Here is a 27984-nt window from a genome sequence, read left to right on the forward strand (position 1 = left end):
TGATTCAAAAGTTTCCTTCCCCCAACTTGCTGCGTCCCTGATGCTCGGAAAGATGTCTCTTCCTCTCGTCGAGGTAGACGGCGCGGCGGACGCAGGGAGAGGAGGTCGGCGAGTCAATCGCGGGAGTAATTAAGGGTTACTCAAGCACCGTGCAGGTGGAGGTGGAGATGAGGCTAGAGATGGCGGCGGCGGGCGTTGGTGGAGGTGTCGGACACGAAGGGGGAGTTGACGTTCTCGAGGCAGGCGGAGTGCTGGAGTGGGGGGCGGCGCCACTGTTCCCGGTGGCGGCAAATGGTAGGACGAGGGAGAAGAAAGCGAGTGAAAAATGGCGATTCGGATCTTCAGCTTGGCCTTTTTTTGGGGGTCCATGTAGCTTCGGCTTCTGGCTTTTGTCTTTTGTTATGTCAGGTGGGGAATGAAGCTTATCTGAGAATTCAGACTACTTTGGAGAAGAAAAAAAAAAGCTTTAAGATGAGTTTTGTATGAACACAGCTGCTGAATGAAAAATATATGTGGAATTGTTTTATTGGTGGGGGTAGGCGACGCTTGGTGCCCCAGGACCTGTGAATGGAAGTTTCTCTGAAGTTTACTTCATGTTTAAGGGATATACGTGTGACTTTTAGGACAAACACGTGTAAGTGACCGGCGGCTGGCCTTCTGTTTTCTTAGGTTGAATCTTCTCATCATATAATTATTCCTCAGTAAAACACTGTCCAACCAGGGCCAAAACCCAACAGCAGGGTCTTCATCTTCTTCAGCTGGTTGGCTGAAAAAAAAAAAGGCATTTTCCAAACTCACTGAGCTCTGGTTTCTTGATCACCAGAGACGATGGAGGAAAAGGTTTCTCAAATCCAGGTCCCTCGAGGGAAATTGGGAAGTCAAGGATTGGAGGTAAAGCCTACTGTTTTCATATCTAGGAAGCCAAACTTCAAATGGGTATTCTTGATTTTTTGATTAAGATGGAACTATCAGCAAATATGATTAAGAACAGCTAGATTTAGTTTTGCATCTTTTTTCATTAATCTGGGTCAGTGAATGCTTGCACCATGTATTTGCTTCGTTGTTTAGTATGCTTATTTGAAGTTTATGTCAACAACTAGTTGTTTGGTGAATTGCACGATTGGTTCCACTTAACAAACTTTATTGACTGCTGTCTCTTTATCCAAACTTGTGCATGCTGATGCAAAATATTTGGCTTCCAGTTAACTAATCACTCTTGACTCAGACAAGGCCTTTAAAATCGGCTATGTACTTGCAATTCTACCAAAGAAAATGTATCTTTTATTTTCTTTTAAATAAAATATACATTTTCCAAAAGAAAATAAAAGAAAATGTATATCTTTTATACTTTTGAAAAGAAAAGAAAAGAAAGTGCGTCTTTTATTAGTTTCTGTTGGATGAAACATGACACACTTAGGTTACTTATATTGCACGATTTGATAACAAAATTCATAGCTTTTAAAAATTCTGCTTGGACAGAAATAACTGTGAATATGATGATGGCTTCATGTTTTATCTTCATGCATATGAATGAGAGAAATTGAAGAGTTGAACTTAGAAACAATTCATATATCCTAATTTTTGGTTTGTTGACATCATTAACAAGTATCACAATTGTTTTTATTTGAACCATTATCTTTTTGCATTATTGATTGATGAACTTACTAAATCGATCTGATATGAGGTTCATGCTGTTTGTGTTTGTAGATGATGTTGTCTTGGTTCATGAAATTAGAGTGGAGTAAAATGTAAGTTACAATTATGGAGAGAAGTTTTAGAGTTTAGAGGTTTTAGGATGAGTAGAAATATGATAGAATGCATAAAATATAATTTAAGTCATGTTAAGAGAAATATTGAGGAGAGATTACACTTGATGGTCAAGAAATTAATAACACTAGTACATATAGACATTTTGGATCTTTTATGCAAGTTGAAGGAAAATCAATGAAGATGTAATACGTAGAGTTTAGGTGGGTAAAATGGAGAAGTGTTTCAAGCATGTTATATAATCGTAAACTACCTTAAAATTAAAAGGAAAGTTTTATAGGATGACTATAAGATCAGTTATGTTATGTGGATTAGAATGTTGGACAACAAATAACAAAATATTTAAAAATTAAAAGCTTCCAAAATGAGACTGCTAAGGTAGATGAGTGGTATAAGGCTAAAATATAAGCTAAGGAATGAACATATTTGTGGTAAGTTAGGCATAACACTTGACTATAAGATAAGGGAGGGGAAGGCTGAGATGGTTTAGGCACATGCACTGTAGGCCAAATGGTGCACCATTGAGGAGGAGTAAGCTAGTTATTATTAGTGGCAGTAAAAGGAGTAGGAATAGATCTAAAATAACTTGGAATGAGGTAGTGAACAAGGATTTCATAGCCTTGAACTTGTTGGAGAAAATTGCAATCTTGTTAGCTTGCAGAAAAAGATTCAAGTATTTGACCCTGTCTAATTGGTCTTAAGGTTTGGTTTGTCGTTGTTATTGTCATGTATTACTTATCAACGCAATACATCAGCTAGATTTGTTTATTTATTTATTTTTCATCATGCAGATTTCTAAATTGGGGTTAGGATGTGGGGTACTTTCTGGATATTATAATGCTCCTCTCTCTCATGAAGCTGGATGTGAAGTTATCAGGGAAGCTTTTCAAAAGGGTATCACCTTTTTCGACACATCAGATTTTTATGGACATAATCATGATAATGAGATCATGGTTGGCAAGGTAAAGTTCTTCAAAAGTTCAAATAACTAAGAAAAAATGAACAGAAACTAGGGGCACTAATTTTGGTTCATTTTCTTTTCTAGTCTTATTCCTCTCTTTTTATTTCTTTCATACATGTGTGCACACACACGCACCCATTAAAGCATGCAGGCTTATGCACAAAAATTCATGGTTTTGCAATTGAGTAAAACCATCAATGGATGAAAGCTCCAAAGAACAATAATAGATGTAGCAACCAGAATCATGGTTAAGCTCATGCCTCTTTTCATGGTAAGAACATGATTTGAAGTGCACAACATAATTAATGTTGGTGCAGTCATAATGTGTTTCTGTGGATGCAAGTATCCCTTATAGATGATATCCACTAGATTACATTTTTGTTCCTTTATTGATCAATGAAGTTATTATTATTTTTTCCATATTAGGCTTTGAAGCAGCTTCCGAGGGAGAAAATTCAACTAGCAACAAAATTTGGCATATTTTTGGCAGAGGATGGTCATCTTGGGATCAAGGGCACTCCTGAATATGTACGGAGATGCTGTGAAGCTAGTCTCAAGATGCTTAATGTGGACTATATCGATCTATACTATCAGCATAGAGTTGACGTTTCAGTGCCAATAGAGGATACTGTATGTGTCTCCCACTTGTTTTTTTTTTCTTTTTTACATTTCATTAACTGATTTATTTTCCATTTGTGGTGTATGAAACAATGTAAATCCAACCATTCAATTACTCATGGTGAGCTAGATGGAGGAGCTCAAGAAGCTTGTGGAAGAGGGAAAGATAAAATACATTGGGTTATCTGAACCTAGTGTTGACACAATAAGAAGAGCACATGCAGTTCATCCCATTACTGCCTTGCAAATGGAGTATTCCTTATGGACTCGTGAAATCGAGGAGGATATAATTCCGCTTTGCAGGTTATTTTATTTTATTTGCGTTTTATTTATATTATTTTCCTGGACATGAATTCATTATAACAAGGGTTGTGTTTGAGAAGTAGGACAGCAAGGCTCTTCCTAATTGACACACTTGATGCAAGTACTACATACCCAGACAGCCTATGAGCTCATCAAGGGACTCAAGTGGCTAAAAGCCAATGCACATGGCACGCTAATCATACCCAAAAATAAACTTAGTGGTTGGTAGCATCCAAGTGAATCCAAGGAGCGAATTAGAGAATAAAATATTTTCCCATTTTGAGCATAGATTAATGTTAAAGTCGAAAATGAGGAGGATGATGGCTTTGATATTCCTTGATGAAGCTTGTAACTTGCATGGCTTATGGTAGATCTGGGCATTACGAAATGCCCCAAGCAGCACTTCAGCAAGGAATTTGTATCTCCATTCTTCTGTTATATAGAACTTCCTATGCCTAGATATATAAGCAGAGAACTGAAATTTGATAGTGGTCTCGACTCTCAACCTTTCTTTTTTTTGCTGTAGTATAGTGAATTGGAGCATTTTTACAGCTTCTACAAAACTGAAGAAACTTGATGCTTGATTACATTTGACTGTAACAAGATACATGAATTAGCGACAACATTGCTGAAATAGATACAAGAACTTTTAATCAAAGATTTGTGGGCCATTGAGGTTGCTGGGCCCTATGGCGACTGCAGCAATCACTCCATGAGCTACACTCTGAACCCAATCTACCTTTGTGCACATTGAAGCTCCCCACCGTGCAGAGCACATAATCATAATACAAAAACATTTTCAGCCTCCAATCCTTTTTCCCCCCCTCTTTTGAGTAAAGTGTGTGTGTGTATCTGAACCCAGTCTACGTTCATGCACACTGAAGCTCCCTAATGCGCAGAGCACAAAATCATAGTACAAAAATATTTTCGGCCTCCAATCCACGTTTTCTTTTAGTAATATATATATATATATATATATATATATATATATGCAAACAAAATTAAAAGATCACCCATGCTGCAGGCTGTCAAAGAGGTCAAGAATTGGAAGAGAATCATTCAAAAGCGACTGACTATGCCAGTTCATTACGATAGCAATCCAATGGTCTTTACTAAGACCCTATTTCTCTTTTAAAGAACCCTTACAACCTGACCTTTCTGACACCCTCACAGCCTCATGTCTCCCACACCTAAAGCCACCTAAACCCCAGGACCCGCACTTTGTAGTGTTATTGGTTTTGAGCAGGAAATGAGTTGTGAGGTGATTCCTAGTGTAAGTTAGGAAGCCAAAAAACACAAAATTATCTTTCGAAGCCCATTAAGGGTGAATCCATGAGCACTTCATGTTTTGCTAGCCTGTCTTCCTTTTAAAGTTTCTCTCCTTTATGCTAAAGCATAAAAAAAATTTGTATTAAAAATTCTAGTTTTGAATTATGTTTATTAAAATATGTTGATGGTTATCTTAGTCATTTAGCATTATTAGTGTTAGTATTATGTTAGAAAGAGGGATTTAGTGAGGGGATTGTGGTAATTATTTGACATATATTATAAATAGAGGAACAGATGTATTGTGATTAGGTCTTTCATTTTACCCTCTCATTCAACATGGTGTTGGAGCATGATTATGAGACCTAAACCCTAATTGTCACAGCCACCATCAAAACCAAAGCCTAAAACCCTAAATATGCTGCATGTATACCATCATAGAAGAATTTCTAGCAACCCTATTGCCCCAACCCCAAAATACAGACAGAAGCTTTCGGAAGCCAGAGCAGTCGCCAGAAATTTCATGGGGGACACTGCCAGCTCAGGAACACAAAATCCACTCTAGGTTTTGCAAAAGCAACACTATAGTCACCACAGACACTGCCGATCTGTCCCCTGCTGAAATCCCATCTTGAGACAGTCCTCCACTCACATTTCTGGTTGAAGGCTGTAAGGGCCAACCCCATGCGCTGGTGTGTGAAGCCAATTTCAGGCATGTTTCTGGCTTGAATTCATCCAGCAGTGCTCGAATCCATCTATAAACATATTGTTGAAGTTCTTTGTAATGTTTTTTGTCCCAAGAACTCACCTTTTCTTAGTTGCTCATGCGTGGCACCTGAGGAATTGTTGTTTGATGGTTCCCGAAGCTGTTTGTCAATGTTTATTGAGTTTATTGGGCCTCAAGCAGTGGTATTTGAGGTGTTTTTGATTTGTATGTTGTGGGCTTGTGATTTGCATCTTTTGTCGAAGGTTTTGTATGTTGGGATTGAGTTGTTGAATTCGAAAAACATGTCTGCTGTTTAATTTCGATTTGCTGCTTTATTGAGGTTGCCTGTGTTGGGATGGAGTTTCTGAATCCCAAAGTGTGTCTCCCTCGTCAGTTACTTTTTTGAGTGAACAACGTGCTATAATTGTCTCAAAGGAGTAGTATTCAAGGTTTCTATAGAGTATCAGGCATCCCAACGAGCATCTCACTACATTGCATCTTTTACTCATAAAAGTGACCGTACTATTTGTAAGTCATCCGGTATCTCTCCCGCTAGTCCATAGTTATCAATTCTGCTACTATTGTCCGTATGATAGGTGTCCTCAACTTCTTTTCTACTCTCTAGTATTCTAAAAATCTACTTCAAGTTACCCTTGCTGAGGGTCTTCCATTGCTGTTAAGGGAATGGGAACAGTAAATCCTTCTCCCCCCATCTTTATTTCTTCTGTTCTGTACATTCCTAAATCCCCTTTTAATCATGTCTATTAGTAAATTTATGAAGTCACTAAATTGCTTTGTAACCTTCTTTCTAATTTTGTTCTTATTTTGGATCTGAAGACAAGGAAGACGATTGGCATAGGAAGTGAAGCTGGTGGATTTTACTACTTTGAGTCGCTCTCTTCTCCTATTGCCTACCACTGCCAGATCACATCGAATCCATTGTCACCTTTGTCATCTATCATTGGGCCAGTTAAAATAGCGAGCTCCTACTTCGAGTTCCTTTGTCTAACCTTTGATTGCGAGTCTTGTCAATTAGGAAAGCATCATCCCATTCCCTTTGCCTCCTAAGTTAAAAGAGTCGGTAACCCTTTTATGTTAGTTCATTTGATGTTTGAGGTCCTAGTCGTGTCACGCCAAAGTTGGAGTTTTGATTCTTTGTTACATTTGTTAATGACTACTCCATAATGAGTTGGTTGTATTTAATGAAAGATTGTTCTGAGTTGTTTAATATCTATTGTGCCTTATGTTCTAAAATAAGGATTTAGTTTGATATGCAAGCTTGAATACTTCGTAGTGATAATGCTAAGGAGTTCAGTTTTCAATTTACTACCTCTATAATTAACTCTGTCATGATCCACCAATCATCTTGTGCCCACACTCCACAACAAAATGGAGTTGCGGAGCGAAAAAACCGACATATGTTTGAAGTCACTTGAACCCTATTGTATCATGTGAATATCTCTAATATTTTTTTGGAGTGACGTTGTATTCACTGCTGCTCTCTCATCGATAAAATGCCATCTTTTGTCCTTGGTGGTAAAATCCAATATTCAATTATCTATCCTGAGGCTTTTTTGTTCTTCCTTTCTCCTTGTATATTTGGTTGTGCGTCCTTTGTTCATCAGTTAAGTCCAGGAATTCTGAATGGGTAAAATTGGATCACTATGCTATCAATTTTCTTTTTGAGGGTTATTTCTTTACTTAAAAGCGTTACCGATGTTATAGCCCCACTTTACATTGATTCTTCGTCTTTGCTAATGTTACCTTCTTTGAGTCTACACTGTACTATTTTGATTCATCAAGTTCTATTGACCTTGATGATTCCCTTCCTCTGCCTAGTCTTCCCGATCCCGACTTATTTCCTTCATCTAGTTTTCCTATATCTTCATCCAGTTTGAGTCTTCTCGCCCCTTGGATTGTCCCAATTTGCAAGTGTACCCACAACAACTCAAGGGTGGTGAGCCTCCTCTAGCTTCCATTTCTACGCTTCTAGTTCCCTTGTTAGATGATTCTCTTCCTCAAGTGGTTGATCCTCTTATCGTTGTTCGAAAGGGTAAACACACTTGTACCCAACACCCAATGTAACTCCCCGAACCCTTAAACCTAGGTCCGGCGCGTTATACCTGCTAAAATCCTTGATAATCCATAATCCATATCATATGCAGCCGAAAACATAAACAAAATCTCCATAATATAATATAATACCAGAGTTTTCTAATTTCTATCTATAATCCAAAGTATCCATCCAACACTTGCATTTCCATATCTACATACATCTCCAAAAGCATTTCAGTATTTTCACAACCATTCTGTTCTCAACAGACTTAAAACATAAATATTTACATTCCCCCAAAGTATATAAAAATATACCCTTTCTCTTTATACAATCCTCAGAAGGCTAACAACCCTCGAGCTCTCTAAGCCCCACCTCAAGGATGTCCTGAAAAGAAATAATTTTATTCGGGTGAGACACATATCAGTAAGAGAAGAAACATACATATTAAAACAGCGTGTGGCCAACATGAGATAAATAGATATCATTTTTATTTCATTTGCAAATCATCATATAACATTGAAATTGTTTTCTGAACCTAAACAATCACATGCAAATATTTAACCCACGAGATTGCCCAAGGATAGGGGTGATTACCCGCCCATACAAGTAGCACCCCTCTGCTCTGATACTTAGGTAATCCTAAGGTCACAATTAAAACATATCAGAGCACTCACCTTACTCAGTAAACCCTCAAGTGGTAGATTAATCTCATACTCACACAGTTCAACAATAGTTTACAGGCAAAGACCCTAAGGATAGGGAATCCTACCCGCCCATACAAGTAGGTTCCCTCTGTCCTAGTGCATTATGCAGTTACTGCCACATCTGAAGTTACTAGTGCACTCGCCTTACTCAGCAAGCCCTCAGGCGAAGAGTGCGCCCCGCCCAAACGTAACATGTTCTACATACATAAATACTTCTAGTATCATAATACATCATTCTTTCCATCATTATTCAATCATTCACATTTTTTCATGTTCATAACTTAACATTTCCTTGTGTTTCACTGTAAGTGACTCTTTCCAGTTTGTATCATTCACATTTCACATTTCATTTCATTGCATTGTTATTCCTTGTCATTTCATTTCATTCCTTTGTACAACAGCCGCTCTTTAGCCGTCATTTGTTAGTTCACATAGAAATGCGCTAGAATCTAACACAGCTCCTTTTAGCTGTCATTAGTTAGTCCACATCGAAATGAGTTAGATCTGTTAATCCGACTTTCAGCTGTCGTACCTTTACATGGTTACATTTACATACATAGGCAACATTGTCCATATCATATTTTATTCTCATTGCTTTACTTACTTAACCTGCATCTCATACATTTAACATATAATTTGCACAGATTCTCATGCCACACAATTTAGCAGTAAAATTTATACATATTTTTCATAAAATAAGCCAACCCACATTTAACATTTATATGCTCAAAATACACTTCATTTCTTACATAATTCCTTAGAAAATTCCTTTCACTTTCGTTCGTTTACTTTCACACATACATAACTATATCGACAATCTTAGGTTCAGAAAACATAAATTTTATAGTTGGCATTTTAAACCCACATAAAAAACATATATACATAAAGAACACATGTTCATTTTTAATTCATGAAAAACTTGATTTAATATATAAATTTCTTCCTTACCTTGTTTCTTGAACTACACCGACAAGGACTCCAGAAAAATACCTGCGGTGCTCACCCAGATCCTGAATCAAAAATTCTAGTTCCATATAATTAATCTTGAATAAAATATTATTTTAATATTTTCTAAGCCCATAAATTCTAAATAAATAAATATACCCTTAAATATAGCCAAATTACCAAATTTCCCAAATTAATTAATTAATTTCCCCAAAATGCTACCCATCTAGCCTTCCCTAGGCTCCACACACCTCAAATTAACATTTAAACTAATATGTAACACTCCCACTTAATTTTCTAAATTATGCCTGTGGGGCCCAAAATTACACCCGTGGCGCTTACCCGAGCCCTGAATAAAAAACTCTAATTTCATTTAAATTATTCTTAAATAACATACTATTTAAATATTTTTCTAGGGTCATAATTTTCAATTTACAGTTATACTCGCAAATTTAACTAATTTGCCAAATTTCCCAAATCCCACACTTGCTTTGGAGTAGGGCGCAGAAAATCCCAATTGAAAAATTACCTACATCAAAATGACGACGACGACGGTTAGGACCACGTGGTGGTACCTGATCGTTGATTTAACAGTAGATTTAAAGTAAAATTGAGAAAATGGGAAAAAATTACCTTTCCTGAGGAGCAGTGCTTAAGTCGTTCCCACGACCAATTTGCTCAAGTAGAAATGTCGGCAGCAGAACCAGGAATCCAACGACACCTTCCGTTTCCCGATCTGCTGCAAATTCGCCGAGAAATTGAGAGAAGGAGAGAGACGGAGACGGAGTGGCTGGCGCAGGAAATTAAAAAAAATTCAGTGCAGAGGGGGGGGAGGCGGCAGCTCTGATTCTTCTTCCTTCTTCTTCTTCTTCTTTCTTCTTCTTATCCTCTTTACTTTATACATATATATATATATATATATATATATATATAAAAGTTAAAGTAATAATATATATATATATATTAACTTACTTATATATATATATATATATCTTATTTTAATTATTATTATTTTAAATCCAATGCAATAATATTTAGTTTAACAACTAGTTATTTAATTATTTAATTTATCTTAATTTAATTTAATTTCTTTAATTTTTATTTTTTTAATTTAATTTTTTCTTTTCTTTTTTCCACGTCATTCCTTTTATTTATTTATTTGTTATTTTATTTATTTATTTTTTCAAATTATTTTAATCCTTTTAAATATCCGGGTCTTTACACCCAATCTTTAATTTTGTTTATTTTGATTTCTTATCACCCTTATGTTACTTTTTTGTTAGCACTTTGTCTTCTATTGCTTTTTCCAAAGTCTATTTCTGAAGCCTTGCTGCATTCTGGGTGGAGGAATGCAATGATAGAAGAGATGCATGCACTACGGGATAATGATACTTGGGAGTTGGTACCTCTTTCTCTTTGTAAGTCTGTGTTTGGTTGTTGGATGTACATTGTGAAGGTCAATCCAAATGGTTCCATGGCTTGATTGAAGGTTCACCTTGTGGTTAAAGGATATGCTCAGGTGTATAGCTTGGACGAGACATATTCTCCCTTGTTGCTGAACTTGCCTCAGCACGTTTGTTCATCTCCTTAGCCGCCACCTATCACTAGCCTCTAGATTAGACATACTTTCCTACATGGTGATCTTCAAGAGGAGGTCAATGATGATTAAGGTTCCCAGATCCTAAAGAATTTCCTATAGACTAAGTTTTAGATAAAGGATTTGAGATCATTGAAGTACTTTTTGGATATAGAAGTATAGATATCTTGTATGGGAACCGTCTTGTCATAGAGGAAGTATGTTGAGACTGGACTGTTGGGATCCAAACTTGTTGATACACCTATGGATGATACACCTATGGATCCTAATAGTAAGCTAGTACCAAATATGGGTGATTTGTTGTCAACCTAGGACAATATGGGGACTTGTTGGAAAGGGGAATCATCTCATGGTCACTCCACTAAATATATCATTCGCAACAAGTGTTGTGTGTCAGTTTCTTGATTCTTCGAGAACAAATCATTGGGATGCACTAATTCACATCTTAAGATATCTTAAAGGTGTGCCTAGAAGAGGTCTTTTATATCAAGACCAAGTTCACACTCATCCTTAGGGATATGTTGATGCAAATTGGGTTGGGTCACCTTTCGACAAAAGACCCACAACCGAGTCATGTATCTTTGTTGGTGGAAATTTGGTTTCTTGAAGGAGTAAGAATCAAACTATGGTGGCCAGATCAAGTGCCGAGTCAGAGTATAAAGCCATGGCTCACACTACACGTGAACTTGTTTGGCTGAAGAACATGTTGGAAGAACTGGGTTTTCCATATTTTCAATCTATGGAGCTTATGTGTGATTATCGAGCTGTCATTCATATTGCCTCCAACCCAGTATTCCATGAGCAGACAACACAATTGAAGTTGATTCCCACTTTGTCTGGGATAAACTTGCGCAGAAGCTTATTACCACCACTTTTGTAAACTCTGATTTGCAGCGTTCTGATTTATTTACTAAAGCCTTGGGGGGGATGCTCGTGTTAAATTCATTTGTTATAAGCGAGGAGCATATGATATATATGCTCTAGCTTGAGGGGGAGTGTTGATGGTTATCTTAGTCATTTAGCATTATTAGTGTGTTAGTGTTATGCCACTTATGAGTTAGTAAGTGTATTATGGTCACTGGTATGTCATTTAGAGCATATGATATATATGCTCTAGCTTGGGGGGGAGTGTTAATGGTTATCTTAGTCATTTAGCATTATTAGTGTGTTAGTGTTATGTCACTTATGAGTTAGTAAGTGTATTATGGTCACTGGTATGTACTTTCACCCTTTCATTATAAATAGAGGGAGAGACCTACATTGTGATTAGGTCTTCCATTTTACCCAATTATTCAATAAAATATAAATTTTACTATATAATAAATAATTTTAATTATATTTGGAACACTAATTTTTATACTTACTTTTTTTTCCTAATATTGTTGAGATACCCACCCATTACCACAAAACTTTTGATTCAATGTCTAAAAATCAATGAAATAGAAAAGTCGTTGTGTCTAAAAAAGCAGGGATATATACAATAAAAGTTAAAATAAAATAGATTTATTAAAGCATAAAATACATAAAATTATGAAATAAATTTATTATTGAAATCTAGCCCTATCAGTGTTAGAACCAATTTCTATAACCCAATCTTTGAGGAGCAAAAAGAAAGATAAAAAAAATTAGGGGAAAGAAGAGGGACCTGCATATGGTTTTCAACTTTTCATTGACTTAGAGATAGCCTACTATATATTACTTAGGGAAATTCTTTGGTGGGTTTTAGAAAAAAAAGGGAGTATGTAGTAGATATATTGAGGTCATTAAGAATGTGTATGTAGAGTAACGACTAGCGTTAGGACTATAGGAGGAGAGTCTAGAGAATTTCCAATCACAATATGTGTACATCAAGGTTCTACTTTGAGCTCTTATCTTTTTGCTATATTGATGGATGAATTCACTAGGAGTTTCCAAAACGAGATCCCTTGGTGTTTGTTGTTTGCAGATGATATTGTCTTGATTGATGATAGTAGGAGTGGAGCAGAATCTACCACTAGAACACTTTATTTCCTTATTGTCGTCAAAAAACTTTTCTGAAATCGAGCTGCTGGTTTCCTGTAATTGCTCGACGATATGATCTGTTCCATTTGAATCTTGGGGAACTAGAGAGAAATTTTGGCCTTCGTTTACAGGTGGGTGACAATCCTTCTTCCCTATATTCTCCACCTGTGTATTGGGGCTTGAAAAGTTGGCATCTTGGGCCTGCCCATTATGATTGGTCCAATCCTCATCTCCCTTAGGCTGGTTATCCAAAATAGGGGCCTGAAAATCTTGAGCCTGTCCCTTGTGAATGGCCCAATTTCCCTTTCCCTTTGACTGCCATCTGAAATAGGGCCCTGCAAATTCCATTTTGTATAAAAATGAGGCCCTTCCTTATTTCCATTGACTTGCCCAGGTCCAATATAAAAACCAATTGGCCCAGCCCAGATTTTTGTATCTTCCTATACCCCTACCTTAACCCTTGCCGCCCCTACTAGAGCTGCACTATCATCCAAAACCCTAGCCACCATTACAGTGTCAGCACGTCCGACTGCCTGAGGTTAGCCCCACATCGAATGCACATATCATCTATCCCATTCGCAGCATCCCACTTTCCTTGTTGGAACTTGCTTTCACAGCTTTCTCCTTCAACTGCCTTCCCTTTCATCACCACTTGACTCCACGATCTGGGCTCTGAAGGCCTACCCACACTTGCATCTCGCGATTGAAACCCAAACTCTAGGGCTAATTTGCAGAACTTGCTCGCCAAGCTGTACCAACCAACCCCTTTTGCTCCACCAGGGATAAATACAGAGAACATCTTACTGTTCCAACCCAACCCTAACTCCAAAAATTTCCCAACACTAGTCCACTTAATTGACATCCAAAACAACATATTCTCCATTTGGACCTTTCGAGAACCCCTAACCAACTGAACAAAATATGGAAGACCATAAAGAACTTACCTCTTTCAGATGTTTAATCCATCTATTCCGAGTGGGATTTTTCTTGAGCACCAACAGAAACTGAATATCTCTCCCGCTGTCCTAAGTCAAATCGAAGGTCTTTCCTTCGATTTGAGTCGTGAATTTTGACATCACCTGCTACATTCAAAGCCATAGGGAGATATGAGAGAGTGTTAGAGGGAGGGGAAGTCATTTCGCACGAGAGAGGAACAACATAGCTCTCTGGTTGTGGTATTCTTTTGTATTATTTTAATGCATCAGAAAAAAAGTGAAAGAATATCTTAAACATCTTTTGTAGGGTATTAACTATATTTATTACTTGCTAGATTGTACTTTGTTCCTTAGGACCTAGAGGTACATGGTTTATATTAATCACTAGGTACATTTGGAAAGAGGATATAATTCTCTTTTTCTGTGCCTAAATATTATCTAAATAGACCCAAAAAAACTTAAGGGAACAATAGTTAGTACTAATGAAAAATTAAATTATACTAAAGTTATTATTACTTTTTTTAATTTTGTTGTTTTTTTTGGGGGAAGGGGGGAGCACCCAGATCCGCCACTGAATCTTACATTAATCAAGTCAGGACCTCATCTTGGACTGATGTTTGCAGTAGAATAGTCTCTCATTCATCGCTAGTGAGACCGTATGATAAACTACATCGTTAAACAGAGTGGAGGAATCATTGAATGGAAGAATCAACAAGTATGTAGATGAACAATATAACCAACGTACATAACAATTAAATAGGAATGCAAGTGGGCGACGTCATTGAAAACAAAATTTTCAGGAATAATAGTTACAGTATCTCTTATATCTTTGGCCTTGAATGCAGCAGAAATGTCTTATAATTTATTCGTTGTAATTTCCACTTCTCAAGCCCTTTCATGAATTCTTTGGGCTCAAACTTCAATTCATGCATCGGTTAGTTTCTTGGGCTTTTCTTCTAAAATTAATTGGTTGCAGCTTGAGCTTCGGCTCACTTAACATCTCAACAGGCCTTTCCTCCTACCATAGTAATCTCTTTTCTTGCAATTGAGCCTTGAAAATATCTAACTTTTTTTTTTGAAGAATGTGAACCCTACCAATGGCCCCCGTAGGAACCCTCCACAGGAAACTACCCCCCATCCCCCAAACCCCCTCCCACCCTTAACCCCAAAATCCCTCCTCCCTTTGAAAAATTGGGAAGAATCCTTTCTAAGGGGATTTGAACCTTGGACATACCCTTGGGTGCCAGGAGGTGAGCCATTGGGTCAAAGCGTAGGTTCTAAAATTATCTAACTTCTTGTTGAGGTCTACAAAATCCCTGTGAAGCTCCCCAACTTCCTTCTTGTGCTACTGTTGGGCCATACTGGTCTTTTTACGAACACATGTATGTAATCTCTTCAATCATTCAAATTGGTCGCATCCTTCTGAACTGGCTTGAGCCAATCTTTGGTCATCATAACTCCCCTTTTTCTTGGCTTTTGTTCAATTGGTTCAATTCTGTCATACCAGTTTAGTTCAATTAAACTGACAAGTCTGGTTAGCCACGTCGAGTTCAGTTAACCTGGTGCATTTAGTTTGGTTGGGTTGGAAGCAAGTTCAGAGAATTCTCTTTTTTGCTTTCTCCAAACTTCTGCAAGGGTTTTGGCTTGCCTTTGGAGTAGATAGGAGGTGAACAAATGATGGCCAAGGAGATTGACAGCGAATATTGAGGCGGCAATTGTCTTTGACGAGGCTGACTAGTGAGAGGAAGACATTGATTATGACTGAGACTTCTGATGATGGTGCCATGGAGGTTGAGCTTCAATGATGAGAAATTCGGCTATCTGTGTTGGCTGCTCTAGCAAGCCAGGTCTTGATGGTTTGTGGAGGTTGGTTGATGGTGTTAAAATCCCAAGTATCTTTGTGAATAATGAATAAATTAGGAAGGTGGATAAACATTGGAGATTTTATTTTATTTTATTTTATTCTAAAGGGAGATTATTTCTTTATTTAAATTAGTTGATTGTATTTTAAAAGATTGGGATGTACATACGTAAATACAATGGAAGAATTATTCATATAGAATTCTTCTTACATGGTATCAAAGCTAGGGTTTCTAAACCTTAGCTAACTATGGCAGACGAAGCCGCCGTCAACAGCAGAGGGTCAAGTTCCTCTGAAACTCTTGATGGCAACTCTGACATCATCTCAACCATGAGTTTGCAAGGGCTAGACAACACAGCCTTTCCAATCTCGGTGGAGAAATTGAACGGAAAAAATTTCCGTGAATGGGTTCGGTCCATTAAACTAGTGATTTAAGGAAAAAGGAGGTTAGGATACCTTATCGGCGAACGGAAGAAGCCCACCACAACGGACATTGCAGCTCTGCAAAAATGGAAAGCCGAGAATTCCATGGTGACGACGTGGCTCATAAATTCGATGAAGCCCTCAATCGGCAAGATATACTTGTTCCTTCCAACGGCGAAGGATGGCTGGGATGCAGTTTGCGAGACATACTCTGATGCCGAAAGTTACTCCCAAATCTTTGAGATTAAGACCCGATTGTGGCAGCTGCGGCAAGGAGAAAGGGAGGTCACCGAGTACTTCATGGAGATGATCACCCTCTGGCAGGAACTTGACCTCAGCGTCGATGAAGAGTGGGAGTGCTCTGGCAACAGCATACGGTACAAACGATGCCTCGAGAATGAGAGGGTGTTCGAGTTTTTGGTGGGTCTCAATCGCGACCTGGATGATGTACGAGGGAGGATCCTTGGCTGGCGTCCCCTACCTTCGACTCGGGAGGTCTTCTCAAAGGTGCAGCGTGAGGAGAGTCGTCGCAAAGTGATGTTGAAGACACACGACACTCTTGAAATTCCAGCCCTAACCCAAAAAGATATAGGGCCTGAAGTTTCGGCCCTAATGTCAAAGCACCCTACGAGCATATTTGAAATATCCATGGGCTTGGGCTCGGGCGCCAGTTCTGGACAAAGGCCACAAAAGGAAAAAATTGGTGCGAACATTGTCGAAAGTCAGGACATTCAAAAGACACCTGCTAGGAGATTCATGGAAAACCTGCATATTGGAAGCCGAGACAATATCAAAAAAATCGTGTGTATTAAGCTACTGCTGATTGTTCAACTGAAAAACCACAAGGTGTAAAAACCAACAATATTTCAAGTAGTGCATTCAGCCCTGAGCAGTTGGATTAGCTATATAAAATGATTTCTTCAATTCAAACATCGGGTCAGTCTTCCATTGGTTCTCTGGCTCACCGAGGTAATTATTTGTCAGCCTTAAATACCGTATCATGTTACAAACCACCATGGATAATTGACTTGGGTGCATCTGATCATATAACTGGTTCTTATCAATTGTTTTCATCCTATTCACCTTATGCTGGAAATCTGAGAGTCAAAATTGCAAATGGTTCTCTCGCAGCAGTCGCCGGTAAAGGAAATATTCGCATATGTGACTCCGTAACTTTAAAATCTGTCCTCCATGTTCCCAAATTGTCTTGCAATTTGTTATCTATCAGCTAGTTAACGAAAGACTCCAATGGCTCGGCTAAATTTGTTTCATCTCATTGTGTTTTTCAGGACCTGTCATTGGGGAAGATGATTGGCACTACTAAGGCCTATGAAGGACTCTACTACTTTGAGTAGGCAAGCTTGAGTAAACAATATAATACTGCAATTTGTGATCCTGTATCTATTTCTAGAGAGAATGAACTTTTGTTATGACATTCTAGGATGGGTCACCCAAATTTTCAATATTTAAAACGTTTGTTTCCATCTATATGTTCAAATAAAAAGTCTTCTGAGTTTCAATGTGAAGTGTGTGAGCTTGTAAAACACTGGCATGCCTCTTTCCCATCATCCATATACAAACCATCCCGCCCGTTTACTATGATTCATGGTGATGTGTGGGGACCCTCACGATCCCCCAATCGCACCGATACAAAATGGTTTGTTATTTTTATTGATGACCACACTCGTCTTTGTTGGGTTTACTTGTTGAAAGATAAAAGCAGAAGTCCAATCCACTTTTGTCAATTTTCATTCCATGGTTCAAACACAATTCCATACTCAAATTCAAATTTTATGTATTGATAATGGTACGGAATATTTTAATGAAATTATAGGAACTTATCTTCAAGAAAATGGGATTATTCATCAGAGTTCTTGTGTAGACACCCTCCACAAAATGGGGTTGCTGAACGAAAAAACAGACATATACTTTCCTTTGCCACTCCTCTCCAGAAATTCCTGGAATTTTTTCCTACCTCTCGCCTTCCCTCCAGTCTTCCGCTAAAAATCTTTGGTTGCACTGCATTTATTCATGTTCATGCTCACCATCGGGCCAAATTGGATCCTCATGCTGTTAAATGTGTTTTCATTGATTACTCCCCTACCCAGAAAGGATATAAATGCTATGATCCTGTCTCAAAAAATACGTTTGTTAGCGTGGATGTCACATTCTTTGAAACCACTCCTTATTTCCCCAAGACCTCTCCTCAGGGGGAGAAATGGAGTGAAGATCAGTTGGTTGACTTCTTTACTACTGAATATGTACCATCTGAACCCGTACCAGCTATTGAGCCTCCCCTTGCTTCATTCCCTGACCCATCTATTGAGTCTTCCATTGCTTCACTTCCTGACCTGCCGAACACAAAAGAGCACTTACTCTCAGGGGGAGATACAAGAAAACAAAGCAACGCAGATATACTTGTTTACTCAAGAAAGCCGAACACAAAGAACAGGGAGAATCTCATACCTGAGGCACCAAGAGCGTTGGAACCGGTGATGGCTCCGAATAACCATGAGTCCACACCCAATCCTGATCCGGTAATAGAGCTTCCATCTGATAATCCTGTACGTGAAGACATCAATTTACCTATCACAATCAGAAAACAAACTAGGTCATGTACTTAATATCCTTGGTCTAAATACATGTCTTATAAAAGTTTGTCTATAGGATATCGTGCTTTTGTCTCTAATCTTGACAGGACGAGAATTGCAAAGAACATTCAGGAAGCCCTGAAAATACCTAAATGGAGGGAGGCGGTCATGGAGGAAATGTGGGCTCTAGAAAAAAATTGAACTTGGGAGTTAATGAATATGCTGAAAGGGAAGAAGTCAGTTGGTTTTAAATGAGTCTTCACAATGAAACATAAATTTGATGGGACAGTTGAACGATATAAAGCCAGACTTGTTGCAAAAGGTTTTACATAGACTTATGGCATTGACTATACGGAGACATTTGCACCAGTGGCAAACTTGAATACAGTTCGGGTCCTCCTGTCCTTAGCAGCCAATTTAGATTGGTCACTACAACAACTTGACATTCTAAATGGTGAGTTAGAAGAAGAAGTTTACATGACTATACCTCTAGGATTCAGCAGGAAAGATGAAGAAAACATAGTTTGTAAAATCAAGAAGTCCCTGTATGGACTTAAACAATCTCCCAGAGCATGGTTTGACAGATTTGCAAAAGTAATAAAGAACCAAGGATATCGACAAGGGCAATTAGATCACACCCTGTTCTTCCAACAGTTTGAAAAGGGCAAGAGAACAATTCTAATAGTATATGTTGATGGTATAATCCTAACTGGGGATGATACGGTAGAGATGGAAAGATTGAAGAGGGTTTTAGCTATTGAATTTGAAGTTAAAGACTTGGGACAAATGCAGTATTTCTTGGGCATGGAAGTTGCTAGAACGAAAAAGGGAATTTGTGTTTCTTAGCAAAAGTATGTTACTGATCTCCTAAGTGAAACCGGTATGCGTGGATGCAAACCCAGTGAAACCCTGATTGAAGCAATAAAGAGGGTTGAAGATTGTGGGATACCAGTTGAAAAGGAGAGATATATGAGATTAGTTGGTAAGCTAATCTACCTATCACATACTAGACCAGATATTGCATTTACAATTAGTGTAGTAAGCCAACATGTGCATTCACCAAAAGAAGCCCACTTAGATGTTGTATACAAGATCCTTTAATATCTCAAGGACTCCCCGGGCAAAGGACTCTTCTTCAAGAAATGTGAAAACAAGAAAGTAGAGATCTTTACAGATGCAGATTGGGCAGGATCAGTGGAAGATAGAAGGTCCACCATAGGATATTGCACATTCGTCTGGAGAAATTTGGTAACTTGGAGAAGCAAAAAACAGAATGTAGTGGCTCGTAGTAGCGTTGAAGCAGAGTTCCGGGTAGTTGCTCAAGGAATATGTGAAGGACTGTGGTTGCAGAAACTCTTGCAGGAACTACAGGTCCTGGTGGAATTTCCTATCAAACTCTATTGTGACAACAAGACAGCCATTAGTATCTCTCTCAATCCAGTTCAACATGATAGGACCAAACATGTGGAAGTGGATAAACACTTTATCAAAGAAAAAATTGAAGAAAGAACTATTTGTATGACTTATATACCTACCAAGGAACAAACTGCGGATATCTTCACTAAAGGGTTGGGACGACAGAACTTTGATGATCTCATTAGCAAGTTGGAGATAATTAATATCTATGATCCAACTTGAGGAGGAGTGTTAAAATCCCAAGTATCATTGTGAATAATGAATAAATTAGGAAGGTGGATAAATGTAGGAGATTTTATTTTATTTCATTTTATTCTATAGGGAGATTATTTCCTTATTTAAATTAGTTGATTGTATTATAAAAGATTGGGATGTACATACGTAAATTCAATGGAAGAATTATTCATATAGATTTCTTCTTACAGACGGTGAAATTGTATAGGGGTGAGGTTGAAGCAGCTTTGGTTTCTTTGCCCAACAGTGATGATGGCGATACGATAGTAAAGATGGAAGTACAAAATATGCGGCTCTTGGATGTGTCAACTAGGTCCACTAGGATTGTCATTGGAGGATGGGTGGTGGCGGTGTTGGTTTGGGTTTGGGTTTGGGTTTGACAATGGGGTGCGACTCTAGTGGACTGTGGTTGTGCGATGGCATTATGGGCAATGATGGCTTAGCTCTAATACCTCTTGATGTTGACCCTATGTCTTAACGCACATGGGAAAATCCCAATAACTAAATTCATATTATTAAACTTTGAACAAAATCTTTTACAATCATATATTTGTAGGCCTAGCAGCCTTGGTTATCAAAAAAATAAAATAAGGACACCTAATAGAACAAAAAACAATTTCTTAATAGCTAGTATTCTGAAATCTGTGAATTTGTACCTACTACTAGAAGACAACAAAAAAATGGTAAAAGATATTACAGTATATCTTAAAATTGGGTAGTTATCTCTTAATGTCTTAAATCTTGTTCATACATTCTCCATCACCGTACAGGATGTTCCCTTTGGCGAGCCTTCCTGTGTATTAAGGCTTGCTTGGATGCTATGCTATTGAAGGTTGCAAACCAAGCAAAAACCTCTATTTTGGCACTTCCAGCCCTTTCCATATATAGCACCTTTTGTTGGCTTCATCCTGTAATTTTTTCTTCTCTTTTGTGCTGCAAAATGATTTTGTGTAAATACACCATTTACATTATGTTTCAAAACCAGATCATCACTATCGAATTTGCGGACATGATCTGTGTTGACGTATTTCTTTGGTCTGTTTGCCAACCAAACAAAAATCTTCTATAGTTACATTTCAAGACCCAACTTTCATTCACCTTGTTGGAAATTCCCACTTGTAAGAGTTGCCCCACATTTAGAAAATAGAGTGGAGGAGTGGCATATATACATGGATGGCCTAATACATGGAAGGTAGGATTGATTTAGAGGCACGGGGAATGCAATTCTAGCCATGTTAGGTTTGGGGGAGGCCCATTTGAGTTACTGTTGGAGAAATGGGCTTGCTGCCGAAGGGCAGGCGGTTTCCGATCAGGGGGATTTCTAGGAACTCTTTAAGTGAGGGGGAGATTGTTGGAAATTTTCACTTGTCAAGGTTGTCCACACCGGAAAGGAAAATTTAGGAGTTGCTTATATACATGGATGGACGTAAAACGTAATGGCTTAAGCATTTGGGTTAAGTTGGTACTCATCCATGTATATCAAACCCATGTGAGGACTCCCCGCTGCTAACATGCTTATTGGCCCATTTGTGATGTTAAAGCATTTTTATTACTTGCTAGAACATATAGTTTTGGGAAGTTATCCTGCAGAGGTTTCTCTCTTGCCCATTTGTATATCCACAATCTCACCGTGGAACTGTCACCCACCAGTATTCTAAGACCTCATAGTAGAAACTTTGCCCACCTTATTTTCTTGGATCTTTAGGTTGATTATGTTCCCCACAAAATTTCAGTGTGTTTTCTCCCAACTTTTTTCACTGAATCCCCCCTCACCCCCCTCTCGAGGTTTTATCCTTTCATTTCCTTCGTACTTTGCACATACGAAATTTGTCCATAATGGTTCCTTATCTTTGTAATACTTCCATGACCACGACCATTTAGATAAGATTGCTGCAATTGTCTTTCATCCTCCCAACACGTAAGCCTCCACTGCATTTGATTTTTGTGATTTTTGCACAGTGGAGGCCCAACGCAGTCTCCTTCAATCTGTTTCACCCCCATCCCACAAAAAAGAAAACACACACACACACACACACATTGTATTCTCCCATCTCTTGTGGAACTTTGATGGGATTTAAAGAGAAATGTATTCTATAGGGTAATGCTGCTGTGATAAGAGTCAGCCTCCCTCCTTTTGATAGTTGTTACACCTTCCTTGTTTCCAGTTAGTGTGTCCATCCTCCATTAGCTCACTCTTCTTAAAATTTACTTTCAGCATAGAGATAAGCTGGAAGCACCTCAGCACTCCTCTATTTTTTGACAGCAAAAGAAATTCATTAGATAGAAAAAGGATGTACAATCAGAAGAGACACCTCATTTAAATGTCTGGGAAAGCCCAAAGAAAACAAAAAAAGAAAACCAGAAATCAGCACATCCTAAGAAGTCAACAGAATAGACATTGCTTCTGTAGAGGCACATTCGTTTGTGTAGTTATGCCATCTTCCAAATCCCATTTTCTTTCACCATGATTTCATTGAGGAATTCCCAATCCAGTGTCATATGCTTTCTTAAAGTCTAATTTCAGAATGACCCCTTCTTTGCTCTTCTTAAAAGATTCGACTTCAGTCTAACAGAACTCCATCCAAAATTTGCTTACTTTGATAAACGCTGTCTGTGTTTTAATTATTAGAGCTGGTATGAGGGTTTTTAATCTATTTGCTACTTGCTAGGAATGCTTCATATGAGGCTTATCTAAAATCCTTAAATTCTGAGGGTGTTTGCACCTTGGGAATTAGAATGCCAAGGTGATGTTTACTCCTTTCACCATTTTGCCATTTGTATGAAACTCTTGTAGAAATTTCATTATGCGTTGTGTTTTTTATGGTATTATGGCATTTCATGAAGAAATTGAAGTTAAATCTGTCTAGGCCTGGTGCTTAACTTCCTTTGCTATCGTTCAGAGCTTCAATAATGGCCTCCTTAGTAAATGAATTTTCTAATTTAGCGACTTGATCCTTTCCAATCCTCTTTAGCCTTACATCGTTCGTCATTATTTTGGTTTCTTTGATGCGATTCTCCTGAAGTGGTCTATAGCTGTATTTTTGACTTCCGATGTCTGCTCCAATTTTCTACCTTCCACTGTGATTTCATCAATGAATTCTCTTATTCCTTTGGTTTTCTGGATAGTGGAAGAAAAAATTCTGGCACTTCCATTTTATAATGCTTCCACATTTCTCTCAAGTATTTGATTGGTCTTATTCCTCTTGGATCAGATTTCTACTTGTTTTTACCTCTTCCATTTCATCAATTTCTCATTTAAGTGCCTGAATTTTCTCTTCAGCTCCTAAAAATTTCAAAAAGACTCTTTTAGGATTTTTAGAACAGAATCGTCTTGTTGAATTGTTTGTAATTTGCTCCTCCAATTCAGTACATTCCCTCATGGTCCACTGATTTCATGTGGTGCTCCATTCAACGGGCAAGAAATATCAATGATCTTGGTCCCCATTCCTTATTTTTCTGCATTGACCAAATTGTGATTTGAGAAGCTAGTTGGTTGTCTTTTTTTGCAGAATATGTGTCCAGTGACTTTGCAATTTCTATTTGCATAATTAATCTATCTTGCCAGCTCATGGATGGTACCTCTCAGTTATTGAACCTTGTGAATTTCCATCCTTGTGGTTGGTCAATGATTTCCATGTGGTTGATAAAAGTCTGAAAACCTGTTGTCTAGCTAGTTTTGATTTTGAGCCTTTCCTTTGGCTTAGTTCTTTAATGTATAGAAATTTCCACCTAAACACCATGGTTCTACTAATTGAGCTCTGTGTTCAATCAAGTGCTGCCAAATACCTCTCCTTCTGCCCCAAAATTATACGGATAAACATTTACACACATCATGTGCATTTCGTTTTAGTTTTTAACTATTACTGCAATGAGTCTGGTCTCAGTTAATGTGTATATTTTAGAAAATTCAGCTGGATACTCTTGTGATTAATCCTCCAGAAGTACCTTCTGAGCTAACCCATTTGCTTTGTCATTTTCTTTGTCCATATTGTTGCAGATCCTTCCTCAATTTTTTTAATTTGTTTCTTGTATGAACTTATGTACTAATTTTCTTGCCTTTGTTCTTATCTTCCCCACCCCTCATATTCCATGCAAGGCAATTCATGCTACTTCCACTCACTCCATTGTTTTTGAAATAGGGATCATGTGTTTATCCACCATTTGAGTCCCACAATCCGAGGCTGTTGGAGGCTTGTGAATTCCTGAATGTCTATGTCCATTAATGCCTTCATTGTTTCTTCTTCATTATACTAACAATCTAGTCCATTTTCTTGCGTAGTTCCCATGTTGCCTCCACCTATTGTCTGATTAATCTGTTGTGGTTTTGCATGCCTTAATCTGATGCTGTTGCCTCCATAATTTCTTTTCCTCTCCCCTTTTTTTGTTGTTTGTTTTCTCCTATTGCCATCACCTTGGGTATGTGTTTTCATTTTATTCTCCTTCTTTCCTTTGGAATGCATTACAATCTTTTTCAGTTCACTGAACGTCTATTCCCAATAATGCCTTCATATTGTGTTCTCCATTGTCCTAACAATCAAGTCCAATTTCTTGCATAGTTGCTATGTTGCCTCAGCGTCTTGTCTGATCCTGTTCTGGCTTTAAAACGTGCTTTCATCTGATGCTGTTCCCTCCATAATTTCCTTTTCAATTTTTGGTCTTCGTTTATTGTCATCACCTTTGGTATGTGATTTTCATTTTATTCTGTTTCCTTTTTTTGAAATGCATTACAATTTTTTTCAAGTCACCTCCCAGTTTCCATTTTCTTTTTCTCATCAATTTTCTTATCAATTTGTCTGATGGAATTCTCCAGCAGGATCTGCTCCTTTCCAATTATTGGCGAGTTGCATTGCCATTTTTTATTTGTTAATTCTTTATATGAGCTCTTGAGATGGTACTGGTTGTGAATAGCCATATTTAAAACTTTAAACACTGATGTTTCCTCCCTTACTGAGTAGCATGCCATTTACCACAGTTTGTTCCTTCACCATGACATAGTTTGTATGGTTAATGGAGATGAAGATTCTTGCTCAGTCAAGCCTTGTTTTGCACCGTGTCATTGTCAACTGTGATGAATGTTTCCTTTTATTTCGAAATTCTCTAAAGCATGTAATGTCCATGCCTGAAATGGTACTCTGATGCAGTTTAGCCACCACCAATATCTAGCTAGTTTTGTCATCTTCAACTCCCATGATTTTACTCTAGTAACCAGCTGGACTACTAGTCTCTGCCATTCATCAACAGGTTTCTCGTCAGTCTTACCTGAAAATCCAACATGCCTTGCTCATGATATAAGACTGAATTCTGTTTATTTTCTGACAGCAGACAACACATACCACAGATCTTTTCAGCCATGCTAACAATTTACTGTTCTAAGCTATTTTAGGTAATTAGATTGTCTTATAATTTTCTATATTTTCAGGTTTTTCAGCCACCTCTTTCACCACACTGCTGTTTCATTTTCCTTCATGCAGTCCAAACTGCTGTGTAACGGTAGTTTGTCCATATTGAATTTATTTATCTCCTGCATTTTGGGTTTTTCATGTTGTATGATCTCCCTTGTGTTGTCCAAACTAAATTCAGCCAGTTCTAATGAGAATGTGTGTCTGAGTGGGCTTGCACCATTGCAGGTTGAAACTGCTCTAGTGGTTTCTTCTAATTCCCCATACCATACAAAGCCAAATCTAGTATTACATCTCTCTTCCACAGTATGAAAATTTTCACAATATTTCCCCGCCATATGAAAATGTTGCTTTGGTGCTCAATGTCCACCTTCTCTGCAAGTTGTCAACGAAGATGGACACCAAAGATTTTCTGTCTTTCCCATGCCTCCTTCCATTTCTTCCCCTGTGGACAATGATACTCTTCAGGTTTCTTGATATCCAGCTTTGTCATTTGCACTATCGGTTGGATTTTTTTTTTGTCCAGAAAAAAGCAATTTATCAAAAAAGATCGAATTCTCAAATCTAGCTTGAATTTTTTCTTGAGTGATAATTTGCATTCATAAATTGTGAGTTGTAAAGCTGGTCCAGGTCAAAACACATCAAGGATATTGCAAAAGGCAATTAAGTTCATATTCATCTGTATTAATCTCACGAACTTTTGAAAATTTTGTTTCTCCTTACTTGCAGAGAGCTTGGTATTGGGATAGTGGCATATAGCCCACTTGGTAATGGGTTCTTTGGTGGGAAGGCAGCTGTGGAGAACTTGCCTACAGAGAGTGTACTGGTATGTGACTAGACATAGAATGAGTAATCTGAAATGTCTGCTTTTTATATTCATGTTTGGCTTCATTGCATATGTGAGCATGAGAACTTTCATTCTGACTCATTCATCCCCTTTATTGAGAGAAATCTCTCGCTAACTATGGATAGATAGGGACTTCTATATCAGTTTCATTTCCAAAACTCATTTTGATCTTCGCACAACAGGCTTCCTATCCAAGATTCAGTGGGGAAAATTTGGAGGCAAACAAAGTCCTATATGCTCGGCTTACCAGCTTGGCTGCAAAGCACGACTGTACCCTTCCTCAACTGGCTCTAGCATGGCTTCTCCATCAAGGAGATGATGTTGTACCTATTCCTGGTAATTTAGCACTTATTTTCTTCCAAAAATACCATATCAAATTCTCTAAGTACTTAATTTATTGTTTATCAATTGAAATAGATGCTTCCATAAAATAGAGTCATGTAATAGAATATGATACTCTTCTGGCAATTGTTACTGCAATGTTGAGTTCAGATTATGCAAATAAGCATAATGGCAAATATAATCAACTTTTTTCTTTTAGCCCCCAATTTTGCAGTCTTGTGGAACAGAATAGTTGCATTCGATGAAGCAATCCCAGATATACACACACAAGACACGAAAGGAAAGGGAAGGAGAGATAAGATATAGATTTCTCTCTCTCTCTCTCTCTCTCTCTCTAAATAACCTTGTGTTGTTTTATGTTTTCATCTTACAAGTTTTTCTAGCAAAGAATGTACCATGCCTAATTGGCCGCATTGGTGCCTGAACTAGTACTATAATTTCTGTTCATTGCATAGGAATTTAGATCTTGAACCTTCTATGGAGCCGTTATGATGGATGTTTTGACTGATAGGATGATCCTGCTTATTTTTCACCTAATTTTTTTTTTTTTTAATAGGAACAACTAAACTTAAAAATCTTGATAATAACATTGGATGCTTTGGAGTGAAGCTTACACCGGAGGATGTCAAAGAAATTTCTGATGCATTCCCAGCTGATCAAGTGGGCGGTGAAAGATATCCTGGTGATTTTTCCAAGCACAGTTGGCAGTTTGCAAATACCCCCACCAAAATCACACCAAGTCATGTGTGATAAATAAGCAAGAGCGTAAACCTGCAACTCTCCTCTTCTCTTCTTTATTTTTTGGGTGATAAATAAGCAAGAGCGTAAATCTGCAAGTAATATGCCTTGCTCTCTCTCTCTCCCTTTGTGAGCTATTTAGAGTGGAATCATAAACTAACAAGTCCCATCTGCACGTCTTAAAAAATAAGTGCTTGTTATGAATGACACTTAAATACTAGTGTTGATGAGTAGTGTTTGATTTACATTTAAAATATTTATTTTAAAAATACTT

General features: G+C 37.9%; 1 protein-coding gene across 2 annotated transcripts; it reads left to right on the plus strand.

Moving 5' to 3' along the window:
- Positions 1–27930, plus strand: LOC131150467 (perakine reductase-like). 2 transcript variants are annotated; one of them, XM_058101193.1, is made up of 7 exons: positions 1–891; positions 2559–2729; positions 3155–3358; positions 3477–3649; positions 26513–26609; positions 26813–26966; positions 27582–27930. In XM_058101193.1, the coding sequence occupies exons 1-7, from the start codon at positions 829–831 to the stop codon at positions 27611–27613; spliced, it is 894 nt and encodes a 297-aa protein (XP_057957176.1). In that variant the 5' UTR covers positions 1–828; the 3' UTR covers positions 27614–27930. The 2 variants fall into 2 exon arrangements, with proteins under 2 accessions (XP_057957176.1, XP_057957175.1); XM_058101192.1 differs by having other exon boundaries at positions 3–891; positions 27529–27930.
- The last annotated feature ends 54 nt before the right edge of the window (positions 27931–27984 follow it).

Source organism: Malania oleifera, chromosome 3 (genome assembly GCF_029873635.1).
Source record: "Malania oleifera isolate guangnan ecotype guangnan chromosome 3, ASM2987363v1, whole genome shotgun sequence".
Lineage (NCBI taxonomy): Eukaryota > Viridiplantae > Streptophyta > Magnoliopsida > Santalales > Ximeniaceae > Malania > Malania oleifera.

Coding starts and splice junctions, on each gene's coding strand:
- LOC131150467 (XM_058101192.1), top strand. CDS start 829: ATGGAGGAAAAGGTTTCTCAAATCCAGGTCCCTCGAGGGAAATTGGGA. Junction 3,359..3,476: donor CAGTGCCAATAGAGGATACT/GTATGTGTCTCC, acceptor ATGGTGAGCTAG/ATGGAGGAGCTCAAGAAGCT. Junction 26,610..26,812: donor TGCCTACAGAGAGTGTACTG/GTATGTGACTAG, acceptor TTCGCACAACAG/GCTTCCTATCCAAGATTCAG.